General features: G+C 43.7%; 1 protein-coding gene across 2 annotated transcripts in view; it reads left to right on the top strand.

Moving 5' to 3' along the window:
* Window positions 1–11,554, top strand: part of UCHL5 (ubiquitin C-terminal hydrolase L5) — a 180,500-nt gene extending 168,946 nt beyond the window's left edge. For both annotated transcript variants that reach the window (XM_040407688.1, XM_040407687.1), the window contains one exon: window positions 11,441–11,554. In XM_040407688.1, the coding sequence (XP_040263622.1) occupies window positions 11,441–11,482 (42 nt within the window). In that variant the 3' untranslated portion in view covers window positions 11,483–11,554. The remainder of the gene's footprint in view (window positions 1–11,440) is intronic.
* Window positions 11,555–14,984: the final 3,430 nt, after the last annotated feature.

Genomic DNA, 14,984 nt, shown 5'->3' with positions numbered 1-14,984 from the left:
ACAAAAATAGGACATGCTCCATATTTTTTGCGGCGCCTCGCAACAACAGATGTGGACAGCACACGGTGGTGCTGTCCGCATATTTTGCGGCCCCATTGAAAATGAATGGGTCCGCAAAATTGCGGAAGGGATGTGGATCCATTTATACGGTCCATGTGAATGCACCCTAGCTACAACTGTTCTGTGAAGTCCTTAGATGTTTGTTAGTGAACATTAGTGATCAATAGCATCATGAAAACCAAAGAACACACCAGATAGGTCAGGGATACAGTTGTGGAGAAGTGTAAAGCAGGGTTAGGTTATTAAAAAAATATATCCCAAGCTCTGAACATGTAACGGAGTACTGTTCATTCCATCATCCGAACCCACTGTGAAATGGCAGCAACCTGCTGTGAGGATGCTTTTTCTTCAGCAGGGAGTGTGAAACTGGTCAGGAGTTGATAGTAAAATGGTTTGGAGCTAAATACAGGGCAATCCTGGAGGAAAACCTGGTAGAGGACTGCAAAAGACTTCAGTCTGGGGCAGAGGTTCATGTTACAATGCTGCAATGTTCCAAAGCTACAATGGAATGGTTTAGATTGAAGCATATTATGTGTTAGAATGGTCCAGACCTAATTTCCATTGAGAGTGTGGCAAGACTTGAAAATTGCTGTTCACAGCCGCTCTCCATCCAATCTGACTGAGCTTGACATGTTTTGCAAAGAAGAATTTCAGCCCCTAGATGTACAAAGCTGGTAGAGACATACCCCAAATGACTTACAGCTGTAATTGCACTAAAAGGTGGTCCTCCCAAGTATTCACTCAGGGGGGCTGAATACATATACATTTCACACTTTCCCTATTTTTATAAAAATTTTAAAAAGCATGTATTTCCTTTTCACTTCACACATACTTGATGCTTTGTGTTGGTCTATCACATAAAATACATTTTAGTTTGTGTTACATGAAAAAATTTGGAAAAGTTCAAGGGGCATGAATACTTTTTCAAGGCACTGTATTTATTCATTAATTCTTGTTCTGCACTATTCAGAGCAATATCTAATGCTGGGCCACACATAGAAATTTCTAATGCTAGACACACAGCACTAGAAAGCCTTAATCAGTTAATCTCTGAACCTTTAACACAAGTCCCTTCTAGAGACTTTTCTCTTGCTAGTGCCATACATTTCTTACTATCTTGACACTGCACTTTACTGACCTAGAGCTCATGCACACGGCTATGTCCATATTGCAGCTCATTCACTGACATTGACAATGGACAAGGGGACATCCTCTACTTCTAGAGGAGAGAAGGTTTCTCCATCAACATGGAAGGGGATTCTTTACAGTAAGAGCAGTCAGACTATGACAATTTTCTGCTAGAGAGGTTGTATACTCACTTAGTAGTTCAAGAGGGGCTGGATTCATTTTTGGAGTGTAATAATATTACAGGTTGTAGTTACTTAAATTCTGAAAAAGGGTCATTGATTCAGGGATTACCAGATATTTTGATTGCTTTATTCAGGAACACATTTTTTTTTCCCCTAAAATGAGGAAAATTGGCTTCCTCTGAATCAACTTTGTGGGATAACAGGCTAAGGCTACTTTCACACTGGCGTTTCTAGGTCCGCTTGTGAGATCCGTTTCAGGACTCTCACAAGCGGCCCAAAAAAGGATCAGTTTAGCCCCAATGCATTGTGAATGGATAAGGATCCGTTCAGAATGCATCAGTTTGCCTCCGTTCAGCCTCCATTCCGCTCTGGAGGCGTCACCAAAACGCTGCTTGCAGCGTTTTGACGTTCGCCTGACGATGCAGAGCCAAACGGATCCGTCCTGACTTACAATGTAAGTCAATGGGGACGGATCCGTTTTCACTGACACAATATGTGCAATTGAAAACGTATCCGCCTCCTATTGACTTTCAGTGTCAAACGGATCTGTTTGCATTGTTATGGTTAATGCAAGCGGATCCGTTCTGAACGGATACAAGCGTTTTGCATTATAGGTGCGGATCCGTCTGTGCAGATACCAGACGGATCCGCACCTAATGCAGGCGTGAAAGTAGCCTAAACTGAATTGGCCATATGTCCTTTTATAGCCTTACAAAAAATATTACTATGTATTATGCAGACCTGCTATTATTTGTTCCTAATGTTACGTTGCTGAGAAACTTCATTAAATAATTTTGGTAATAATCTGTCGGTGTGGACAGTGAGGTCCATGGCCTGAGTGAAACTCTAATGACGTTATCTTGGTAGTCACATGGTTTTTTATCCTTTAAGCCCTATATAGGCATCTGGTCTTTTGCTACAGAGGTGTGCCACAAGGCCTCTATCTTTTGAGATGGGTCCCAGTGTAGTTGACAGCTACCCAGGGGATCAGATACACCAGTGTGAAGCACCGAGGTACAGCAATATATGTAGTGAGAAAACAGGCCAAGGTCATGGCAGGCGTCGCACCAATGAGTTGGAGTAACAAGTCTGAGGTCAGGGCAGATGGCAATGAATCAATACGGGCAACAGGCTAAGTACAGGGCTGGTGCCTAGAAGTCAAAGTCTGTCTGTCAGGGTACATGGGTAGTCAGGCAGAGATTCACACATTTTGCTGGTAACTAGAGAGTAGAAACCTATAAGGCTAAGGCACCCTCCCACTGAGGAGATTACTTAAATACCTATGTAAGCCCAGTCCATTGGCTGGGGAAGGATTTTGAACCCACTGGCCCTTTAACCCCTTAAGGACACAGCCCTTATTACACTTAGGACCAGGCCCATTTTCTGCAAATCTGACCAGAGTCACTTTAAGTGCTGATAACTTTAAAACTCTTTGACTTATCCAGGCCGTTCTGAGATTGTTTTTTTCGTCACATATTGTACTTCATGACACTGGTAAAAAGAAGTCAAAAAAATTATTTTTTTTGCACCAAAAAACTACCAAATTTAACTAAAATTTGGAAAAATTAGCAAATTTCAAAGTTTGTTTCTCTACTTCTGTAATACATAGTAATACCCCCAAAAATTGTGATGACTTTACATTCCCCATATGTCTACTTCATGTTTGAATTATTTTGGGAATGATATTTAATTTTTTGGGGATGTTATAAGGCTTAGAAGTTTAGAAGCAAATCTTGAAATTTTTCAGAAATTTACAAAAACAAAATTTTTTAGGGACCAGTTCAGGTCTTAAGTCACTTTGCGAGGCTTACATAATAGAAACCACCCAAAATGACCCCATCTAAGAAACTACACCCCTGAAGGTATTCAAAAACTGATTTTACATACGTTGTTAACCCTTTAGGTGTTGCACAAGAGTTATTGGCAAATGGGGCTGAAATTGAGAATTTCATTTTTTTGTCAAATTTTTCATTTTAACCATTTTTTCCACTAACAAAGCAAGGGTTAACAGCTAAACAAGGACTGTATCTTTATTGCCCTGACTCTGCCGTTTACAGAAACACCAATATGTGGCCGTAAATTACTGTACGGCCACACAGCCGGGCGTAGAGGGAAAGGTGCGCCGTTTGGTTTTTGGAGGGCTGATTTTTATGGACTGGTTTATTTACAGTGTCCTGTTTCAACCCCCCTGATGCACCCCTGGAGTAGAAACTCCCTAATAGTGACCCCATCTAAGAAACTACACCCCTCAAGATATTCAAAACAGATTTTACATACGTCGTTAACCCTTTAGGTGTTGCACAAGAGTTATTGGCAAATGGGAATGAAATTATGAAAATTTCATTTTTTTGCCTTATTTTCCATGTTTAACCCATTTTTTCCACTAACAAAGCAAGGGTTAACAGCCAAACAAGACTGTATCTTTATTGCCCTGACCTCTACCGTTTACAGAAACACCCAATATGTGGTCGTACACTACTGTACGGCCACATAGCGGGGCGTAGAGTGAAAGGTGCGCCGTTTGGTTTTTGGAGGGCTGATTTTTCACTGGACCGGTTTATTTACACCGTGTCCTGTTTCAACCCCTCTGATGCACCCCTGGAGTAGAAACTCCCTAAAGTGACCCCATTTTGGAAACTACGGGATAAGGTGCATTTTTTTGGGACTATTTTTAGGGTAAATATGATTTTTGGTTGCTCTATATTACATTTTTGTGAGGCAAGGTTACCAAAAATTGAAATTCTGAAATTTCATCTCCATTTGCCATTAACTGTTGAGGAACACCTAAAGGGTTAATAAAGTTTGTATAATCAGTTTTGAATACCTTGAGGGGTGTAGTTTCTTAGATGGGGTCACTTTTAGGGAGTTTTTACTCTAGGGGGGTATCAGGGGGGGCTTCAAAAGGGACATGGTGTCAATAAGAAAATGCCATCAAAATCGGCCTTCCAGAAACCATGTCGGTCCTTTCCTTTTACGGCCCTCCCTTTCACTGATACAGCAGTTTACAACCACAAATGTGGCGTTTCTGTAAACTGCAGTATCAGGGTAATAAATATAAAGTTTTGTTTGGTTGTTAACCCTTGTTTTGGTACGGAAAAAACGGATTGAAATGGAAAAGTGCCAAAAACTAGCGGTTTTGTCACCGTTTTTTTTTTTAACCGTGTTAATCTGGGGGGTTAGGTCATGGATATTTTTATAGAGGAGATTCTTGCGGACGCGGAAATACCTAATAAGTCTACTTTTTTTTTCCAATTATTTAGGTTTTTGGGATTTTTGGTATCTCTAAAGTCTAAGGGTCATTTTTTTTTTATTTTTTTTTTTTTATCCAATTATCTCATTTTTTGCGGGATGAGCAGACTGTTTTATTGGCACTATTTTGGGGGCTATATGACTTTATCACTTTTTTATCGCTTGCTATTAAACTTTTTGTTATGTAAGGTGACAAAAAAATCTTTTTTTGCACCTATTTTTTGACCGTGTTAATCTGGGGGGTTGGGTCATGGGGTATTTTTATAGAGGAAATTCTTACGGACGCGGCGATACCTAATAAGTCTACTTTTTTTACAATATTTAGGTTTTAGACTATATTATCCTTTTTTATACCCCAAAAAAATTTTGGTATCTCTAAAGTCTAAGAGTCACTTTAATTTTTTTTATTTTATCCGATTATCTTATGTGGGGGCTAATTTTTTGCGGGATGAGACAACGGTTTTATTGGCACTATTTTGGGGGCTATATGACTTTTTAATCGCTTGCTATTAAACTTTTTATTATGTAAGGTGACCAAAAAAAACTCTTTGCACCTTTTTTTTCTTTTTCTGGACCGTGTTAATCTAGGGGGTTATATCATGGGCTATTTTTATAGAGGAGATTATTACCGACGTGGCGATACCTAATATGTCTACTTTTAATAAATTATTTACGTTTTTTTGGGTGTCAAGTCTGAGAACCAGTTTTTTTTTATCCGATGTCAGTGCTAAATTGGGATATAAATTTAGTACTCATGGAAGTGTGATACTCCCTGAAGCAACCGTCAATGCAGAGGCCCGGATGATCGGGGGCACATGTCGCACTGAGTAGTCGTGTCCTTCCGTATCCTCTCCTGCGACACACTCTGCACTTTTTTTTGGGTTCGTCCCTTCTTTCCAGTATGGGGGACCACACCTGGAAAGTGTTGGCCAGGGATGATCCGGGCACCTACAGTTCCCGAGGTAACTCCGGCCTGCTCTTTTCCGGTCCGAAAAGATCAGGGCCTTGAGGACTGCCTCATAGAACTGGAGGAATGTCCCTGTGCTGCCAGCGCTTCGGGATAGTACAAAAGAGTTGTACATGGCAACCTGTACCAAGTAGACCGCAACTTTTTTTTACCATGCCCGGGTTTTGCGCATGGCGTTATATGGCTTGAGGACTTGATCCGAGAGATCAACTCCTCCCATATACCGATTGTAGTCGACGATACAATCGGGCTTGAGGACCGTTGCCGCGGTACCTCGCACAGGGGCTGGGATGATGCCATTACCATGAATAGTGGACAGCATAAGGACATCCCTCTTGTCCTTATACCTGACCAGCAACAGGTTTCCAGTGGTAAGGGCACGGGTCTCACCCCTGGGGATAGGTACCTGGAGGGGGTGGGCAGGGAGGCCGCGTGGATTTTTCTGCACGGTCCCACAAGCGGACGTGAATCTGGCTGCAAGGGACTGGAACAAGGGGATACTGGTATAAAAGTTATCCGCGTAAAGGTGGTAACCCTTATCCAGCAGTGAGTACATAAGGTCCCACACAAGTTTCCCGGTAACACCCCAGAGTGGGGGGACATTCTGGGGGTGGAATCCGGGAATCTCGCCCCTCGTATACACGAAATTTGTAAGTGTACCCTGAGGTAATCTCACAAAATTTTGTATAGCTTCACGCCATAACCTCGCCCGCTTGGAGGGCACATACTGGCGGAAAATGAGTCTCCCCTTGAACGCAATGAGAGACTCATCAACCACGACCTCCCTTCCAGGTACATAGGCCTCCATGAATTTGGCCCCAAAGTGATCGATGACCGGCCGTATCCTATACAGACGGTCATGGGCAGGATCACCTCGGGGGGGGGACATGCTGCCTTATCGGAATAATGCAGACATTTCCGGATGGCCTCAAACCGGGAGCGTGTCATGGCCGTACTGTAAAGTGGGGTGTTGAGCGACGAACCTGTTGGGCGTACAGATTCGTCTGCTCCACCATCAGATTTACCAGTGGGTCACTGAAAAAATGACAAAAAAAGTCATATTTAGTGTAGCCCACTGTGGAAATCTGGATTTCTGATTGGCCTACAAAATCAGGAATCACGGGCTCGTATCGCTCTGGGCTACACCAGACTAGTTCACCGGCAGGGTGCTCCGGTGGATTTAACTGGTGGTCCGGGAAACCAGTACTAGCCCCAGAGCTGCTCGTACTAGTGTGGGCCACAGGGTCCCTAACATGGCGGTCCCCTTGCTCCGCCTGGCGGCGTCTCTGCTGCCTTGGGGGCTCATCATCATCGCTAGATGATGAGGAGGACGCGGATGACAACAGGAATGTGGGGTCATCCTCATCCTCACTGGGACTCTCTGAGTCGGAGGCAAGCTTGGGCGTATGCCTCCTCGGCCGAGAACGTCCGGCATGTATATGTGCGTGTGTAACTCTTTATTTGGTGTGCGTGTGTGTGGGGGCACGGGTGTTCACGAACTCACCCTAAAACTAACAGAAAAAATAAACTAACTAAAAGGGCAAAAAATGTGGGGAAATTCAAAACCGCTGATCAACCGTCCGAAGTTGATCAGCGGTGGGGTGTGCGATGCGCTAACAGTGGCCGGACACTAAGTGCCGGCCACAGTCAGCGTACACCAAAAAAATAAAAATAAATGCACCCCCAAAAAAGGTGGGGGGGGGGGGGGGGGGGGGGGGGGGTCAAGTGGCAGCACCCTTGGGGGGTCTAGGGTCACACAGCTGTGCTGTGGACCCCAGACACCCTAACTTAGGGTGATGCAATCAAAGTTCAGAAACTAACTTTCCCTTTTTTTTCCCTTCCTAAACCATACTTTCCCTATGCTGTCCCTATGTACCTGATAGGGGGTTGCTGGGGCAGAGATCGGGTCCTGGGGCAGAGATCGGGTCCTGGGGGTGCTGGCAGCGATGGCGGACACACGTGAGGCAGCTCCTCTCTCCTCCGGCTCCGGAACACAAAAGGAGGAGGAGAGGAGCGCCTGCCTCTTTTGAATCTGCCGCCGGACCGCCCACAGACCAATCGGGAAAGCGATCCTGAGTGGTGATGTCACCATCACCACTCAGGATCGCTGGATGGTGATTGATGGGGTGAAATCACACCACCATCACCATCCTGTTCCGGGTTATCGGGTCTTCAGAGACCCGATAACCCGGAAACGCAGAAAACCGCAGGTCTGAATTGACCTGCGGTTTTCTGCGATCGCATACATGGGGGGGTCACCGGACCCCCCGGCGCATTTGCCCCAAGTGCCTGCTCAATGATCTGGCGCGGCGGTGATCGAAAATACACAGGGCGTACATGTACGCCCTGTGTCCTTAAGGGGTTAAGAGACAGAGAGTGAACGCGCATGCCCTATAGAACAAACCTGGAGGCTTTTGAAGTGGATGAGCAGGGTGAGACCTGCAGAGGACGCCAGCACTGGGAGGTAGAGGAACAAGGCCAGTCTGTGGGTAATGCAGCGGCTGTGCCTGCAGAAAGGAGCGAGGCACCAAACACCAATGTGTTCCAGCGCAACACCACTTCACTGCAAGTAACTCGTCACTTGCAAGTGTGAAGGATGTTTTTCCTTCCAAAAGCTTGGACACAAGTGGTTCTGGAAATCCCACTTTATTTTTGCATACTGTCAATCAAGCCCCCTGTGTTTGCAGCATGGAGGGTTTGAAAAAGGGCTATAGTACAGTCGTGGCCAAAAGTTTTGAGAATTACATAAATATTGGAAATTGGAAAAGTTGCTGCTTAAGTTTTTATAATAGCAATTTGCATATACTCCAGAATGTTATGAAGAGTGGTCAGATGAATTGCATAGTCCTTCTTTGCCATGAAAATTAACTTAATCCCAAAAAAAAACTTTCCACTGCATTTCATTGCTGTCATTAAAGGACCTGCTGAGATCATTTCAGTAATCGTCTTGTTAACTCAGGTGAGAATGTTGACGAACACAAGGCTGGAGATCATTATGTCAGGCTGATTGGGTTAAAATGGCAGACTTGACCTGTTAAAAGGAGGGTGATGCTTGAAATCATTGTTCTTCCATTGTTAACCATGGTGACCTGCAAAGAAACGCGTGCAGCCATCATTGCGTTGCATAAAAATGGCTTCACAGGCAAGGATATTGTGGCTACTAAGATTGCACCTCAATCAACAATTTATAGGATCATCAAGAACTTCAAGCCTTTAAGAAGGCTTCAGGGCGTCCAAGAAAGTTCAGCAAGCGCCAGGATCGTCTCCTAAAGAGGATTCAGCTGCGGGATCGGAGTGCCACCAGTGCAGAGCTTGCTCAGGAATGGCAGCAGGCAGGTGTGAGCGCATCTGCACGCACAGTGAGGCGAAGACTTTTGGAAGATGGCCTGGTGTCAAGAAGGGCAGCAAAGAAGCCACTTCTCTCCAAAAAAAACATCAGGGACAGATTGATCTTCTGCAGAAAGTTTGGTAAATGGACTGCTGAGGACTGGGGCAAAGTCATATTCTCCGATGAAGCCTCTTTCCGATTGTTTGGGGCATCTGGAAAAAGGCTTGTCCGGAGAAGAAAAGGTGAGCACTACCATCAGTCCTGTGTCATGCCAACAGTAAAGCATCCTGAGACCATTCATGTGTGGGGTTGCTTCTCATCCAAGTGAGTGGGCTCACTCAAAATTTTGCACAAAAACACAGCCATGAATAAAGAATGGTACCAAAACACCCTCCAACAGGAACTTCTTCCAACAATTCAACAACAGTTTGGTGAAGAACAATGCATTTTCCAGCACGATGGAGCACCGTGCCATAAGGCAAAAGTGATAACTAAGTGGCTCGGGGACCAAAACGTTGACATTTTGTGTCCATGGCCTGGAAACTCCCCAGATCTTAATCCCATTGAGAACTTGTGGTCAATCCTCAAGAGGCGGGTGGACAAACAAAAACCCACTAATTCTGACAAACTCCAAGAAGTGATTATGAAAGAATGGGTTGCTATCAGTCAGGAATTGGCCCAGAAGTTGATTGAGAGCCTGCCCAGTCGAATTGCAGAGGTCCTGAAAAAGAAGGGCCAACACTGCAAATACTGACTCTTTGCATAAATGTCATGTAATTGTCGATAAAAGTCTTTGAAACGTATGAAGTGCGTGTAATTATATTTCATTACATCACAGAAACAACCGAAACAAAGATGTAAAAGCAGTTTAGCAGCAAACTTTGTGAAAACTAATATTTGTGTCATTCTCAAAACTTTTGGCCACGACTGTAGTTTAAAAATTATGGCTGTACATGTGGTACCCACTGTGCGGGAATGGTGCCATTGGGTCCCACACAATTTTGTCTGTTGTTCCAATAATTTTTGGACAGCCTGGGGGATTAAGTTAGCCATCTCTGCCTTCATAAACAGAAAAACTGCAGGTGTAGCCTGTCGTGCAGCTTATATAATTTTAGCCCATGGCATCTTTAGAGGGAATAAAAGAAGGAAAGGAGGCCTTTGAAATTGAAAGCCTCTCATTGACAGGTTTTTAACAGGAGTGTATAATTTTAAGAATTAATCCCTAAGGGGGCAATTAAGACCTTCAATTTATTTAGCCAGTCATAAGCGGGGTCATTTCTGGGGTCGGTGGGGGATTTGTGAATTAAAGTGGACCTTTCATGGGTCCAAACATTGTAAACTAACTATCAGGATATGTAGCGCGGCGCCCAGGGATCTCACTGCACTTACTATTATTCCTGGGCGCCGCTCCGTTCGCCCGCTGTGGTCCCCAGTATATTCTCCCGCTCTGTATGCTAACTACACTTGAGAAACACAGCCCTTGTCCTGGCTGTGTCAGTAAAGGGAAGGCGATCACATGATCAGTGGAACTTACTAATGGTCCTTAATTGTTACTGTGCTGCAGGCAAATGTTAGTACAATAACTTATTGCGCATGCATGCTCCGTTTTTTGGGGATCAGGACCCAGCTTTTCCCCGATCAGGATACTGGGGACCCAATCAGGACATCAGAGGCTTTTGCCTCCATCTTTTATGTGAGTGGAGAGAGGATACTTACTGCCAGCAGCTCTGCTGTTTACAGATTAGCTCTGACTTCACGCTGACTACCTTTGAGGCCAGTGATTTGCAACAGCAGTCATGTGTTGTCAGAGTGATGTCAGCACTGCAACCCTGTAAACAAGGTAGCTTTTTCTCATAGCACAATATGCAAATGTGTAACTGAAAATGAAGAAGGCTGTCCATTTAAATAGAGGCGTTCTTTGTTTATGGGTGTAGTGCTTTTGCAAGATATCAAAATCTAAATCTTTTACTTTCCTTCAAATTATGTTTAACTCTAAAGTGTTTTTGAGAAATCAGTGTTAATTAGGCTGGGTTCACATGACGTTTTTATCATCCGTTTAACGTATATAAAAAACATATTTAAAAATGTTAAATGGATGCCTCAGACTGATGCCATACGGTGGCATCTTCTAATGTACACATCAAACGAAGGCATAAAACGTGCATGATGTGAGCCCACCCTTAGTGTTGGGCTCAGAGAGAAGTGTCCGGTAGGTGGCTCCCCTCACCTTGCCTACTGTAACTTAGTTGACAGGTCTCTACCTATGTACAAATAGGGTAATACCTGTTAATCAAGCTTAGCTGGGCATAAATAGGCTGAAAATACTTCTCTCTCTCTATAGCTCTCTCTCTCTCTCTCTCTCTCTCTCCTTATCTTATTTCAAACCCAAAATTCAAATAAGGAATTAAAATCAATTCGCTCATCCATATTACAAACTGTCTATTAAAAATTTACTTACACTAAATTCATTAATTACATCAATATTTCTTAACAGTCTTAAAGGTTATATTTTGTTTTTGGTTGTAGGCCAAAGAAAAGCAAACAAGAAGACTACAAGAAGCAAAATGATGAATCTTGCTTGGCAAATATAGTGGAGAAAAGAAATGTCATGATTCTACTGTACCTTTTGTTGTGATAGAACTTGGGGAAAAATAGCCAAGACGTTTCCTGTAATATATACACTTTGCTACATTGTTATTTCTTTTATATGTACATTCTGTTTAAATCCCACATACTGATGCTTATGGTTGATATTCCGAATAAATTAGAATAAAAAAAATAGATCTGTAATCAAAATGGGAGACTAATCAACAGTTGCTGTATGTGCTTTTTAAAGGATTTTGACTTCAACATATTTGCAGTAAAGTCAAAGCAAGTTTGTTAAATTCAAATGTGGGAGTACAGGCTAAGCTATTGTGTCTTTTTGAATTAGTTGATAATGTGAGCACCACTTTGAAATTACCGTAGGTTTTCTGGTTTACATCTTAAATTCTGAGAAATTTATTTTCAGTAAAATGTTTCATGACTAGATGAGAGGATGTATTGATGTATAACACAGGATATAAAAATAGAAAAACATTGCGTTGGCTACCTTAGAAGGAAAGATCTTCTTAAAGGAAATTGAAGCATGTGATTAATGGGTAGTGAAAAACATTACATACTCCTCAATGTGGTTTTTCTAAACCCAAATCACATTCTGCAGGGAAAGAAGTTTGTTGCCGGTTTATTGACATGCAGTGAGTGTAATGTTACATACAATCTGCAGCATGCCTTATCATTCCAGAAGTTCACCCATAAAAAATATGTGGATAATTTCTACAGCCTGTGAATTCACCTTTGCAACATTTAGTAATGGTGAATGTGGCAGATTTATCAAAGTAGCTCATTCTGGATGATAACTTTGGCATACATTTAGATTGTCTAGTGCAGCGATGCCCAACCTACGGCCCGCGGGCCAAATGCGTCCCACGAAGCCGTGTCATGCGACCCGCACAGGACGCCCTGCGAACGGCACAGGCAGCAAAGCGATGCTGCCTGTGCCTGCAATCTCCCCGCCCAGCGCCGCCTCCTAGCTAATTTATTTACTGCACTTGCCTCTGTGAAATTGAAGAGAAGCGCCGTAATCTCGCACAGGCGCACTGGCAGAGGCATCGAAGTGCGCATGCACCGTCTTCCTGTCCTCTGCCAGTGCGCCTGTGCAAGATTACGGCGCTTCTCTTCAATTATACAGAGGCAAGGGCAGTGAATAAATTAGCTAGGAAGCGGCTCTGGGTGGGGAGGATATATGTGGATGACACTGAGGGGGGATATCTGTGGATGACACTGAGGGGGATCTAGGGAGGGGTGTGGGGATGTTGGAGTGAGAGGTCCTGGAGGGGTGTTTGGGTGGGAGGTCCGATAGGTATGTGGGAGTGGGAAATCTGGGAGGGGGGCCATGCATTTTTTTGCTATGGGGCCCAGTCATTTCTAGCTACGCCCCTGATTTTTAAGACTGGGCGGGCACTGGAGCGATAGGGCGCCCTGCTGTAAGAGAAGCCGGCGGGAGATGAAAGGAAGAGGGGCCAGGTCCTGGTGGTGTCGGGCACACGGCGCAAGCATGGCAATGGAGGATCTAACTGAAGCCTAAAGACCAGACATCAAGGTAGACCTGCAGAAGAAGGTGACAGCGCAGTATGTGATGTATACATGTGTGTAATGTATGTAGTGCAGTGTGTGATCATCACATACTGCACTACATACATTACACACATGTATACATCACATGCCCCCTCACAGTAATAATGCCCAGATATGTGCCCTCTTCACAGTAGTAATGCTCACACATGCCCCCTCACAGTAGTTATGCCCAGATATGTGCCCCCTCACAGTAATAATGCCAAGATATGTGCCCTCTTCAGACATAATGCTCACACATGCCCCCTCACAGTAGTTATGCCCAGATATGTTCCCCCTCACAGTAATAATGCCAAGATATGTGCCCTCTTCAGACGTAATGCCCAGATATGTGCCCCCTCACAGTAGTTATGCCCAGATATGTGCCCCCTCACAGTAGTTATGCCCAGATATGTGCCCTCTTCACAGTAGTAATGCTCACTCGTGCCCGCTCACAGTAGTTATGCCCTGATATGTGCCCTCTTCATAGTAGTTATGCCCTGATATGTGCCCTCCTCACAGTAGTTATGCCAGATATGTGCCCTCTACTTAGTAATGCTCACACGTGCCCCTTCACAGCGTTTGCATTTCTTTCTGGGAAAGCTACCTGGTTCCGGCCCGCAAACTTTATACCAAGTCTAGTGCGGCCCTCAGACGAAAAATGGTTGGGCACCACTGGTCTAGTGTAACTTTACACCACCTATTATATTAGTTGGCTTACTTCACACCACAATTACATGCCACAATTTTGGCACACATTGTTGCACTACAAGCCACTTCCATTACTTCTAACCCATGAAAATGTGTCTAAAACATGTTTGCCAGTTTTTTTTGTAATTTACGACAGGCTTCTGGTGCATTTTGATTGGTAAATCAACTGCTTTTGTTGTATGGTTCATTATTATTTCATGTACGTCTACAGCAGCCTAAGGGGCTTTTTTTTTCTCTAAGCAATTTTTTTAAATAAATACATTTCATACAACATAATAATGCATATGTAATACTTTCCAAAAATAAGATAAGAATAGTATTCAGTCACATACAAAGCCCTGTCCCCCGTACCAGATAAAACTTCCCCACAGACTATAGAAAATATTTTCATGCTCCCTATGTACCCTTTCCATCTCCAGATTATCTATATACGTGTATCCTGCTGATGTAGTCCCAGACGAGGCCATATGGAACAGACACAGACATGGGTTCTGTGCTGCCTTTCTCCCGGTTATCTACCAAATTACAGATTTCCAAAACTGATAGAGCTTTAGGCAGTCCCAAAACCCATGAAAAATACCTACCCCAATTAGTCCACTTTTTGGGCATTCCCTTTTATTTTCTAATATATACTTTTCTAATATTGAATTAACACCTCTCAATTATGAAAATATGATTTTTCTCACTTTCAAATAAACTGACAATACTTCCTGTGGTAGCTGTTCTGGGGACATATCCAAACCTATATCTACTCTCTATTTGCTTTCTGAACCCAACACAATATCCATGTTATGGACTGACTTGACAGCTTGTGAACAATTGATATTGGAGTTTATAAGGAGGTGCGGTAGATCTAATTTATCAAATGCCATAATGTTACAACCACATAGTAATTCCTTTCACATGGTTAAATTGCCTTAAAGTATCATTTGCACAGGCCCACACTGTGCCTCCTCACAGTATTTATGCTCACTGTACAACTTTCACAGTAGTTATGCCCACATTGTGCCCCCTTCACAGTAGTTATGCCCTCATTGTGCCCCCTTCACAGTAGTTATGCCCTCATTGTGCCCCCTTCACAGTAGTTATGCCCTCATTGTGCCCCTTTCACAGTAGTTATGCCCTCATTGTGCCCCCCTCACAGTAGTTATGCCCTCATTGTGCCCCCCTCACAGTAGTTATGCCCTCATTGTGCCCCCTCACAGTA

This window comes from Bufo bufo, chromosome 9 (genome assembly GCF_905171765.1).
Source record: "Bufo bufo chromosome 9, aBufBuf1.1, whole genome shotgun sequence".
In the NCBI taxonomy this organism is placed as follows: Eukaryota; Metazoa; Chordata; class Amphibia; order Anura; family Bufonidae; genus Bufo; species Bufo bufo.
This window is presented reverse-complemented; position numbering and strand designations above follow the sequence as displayed.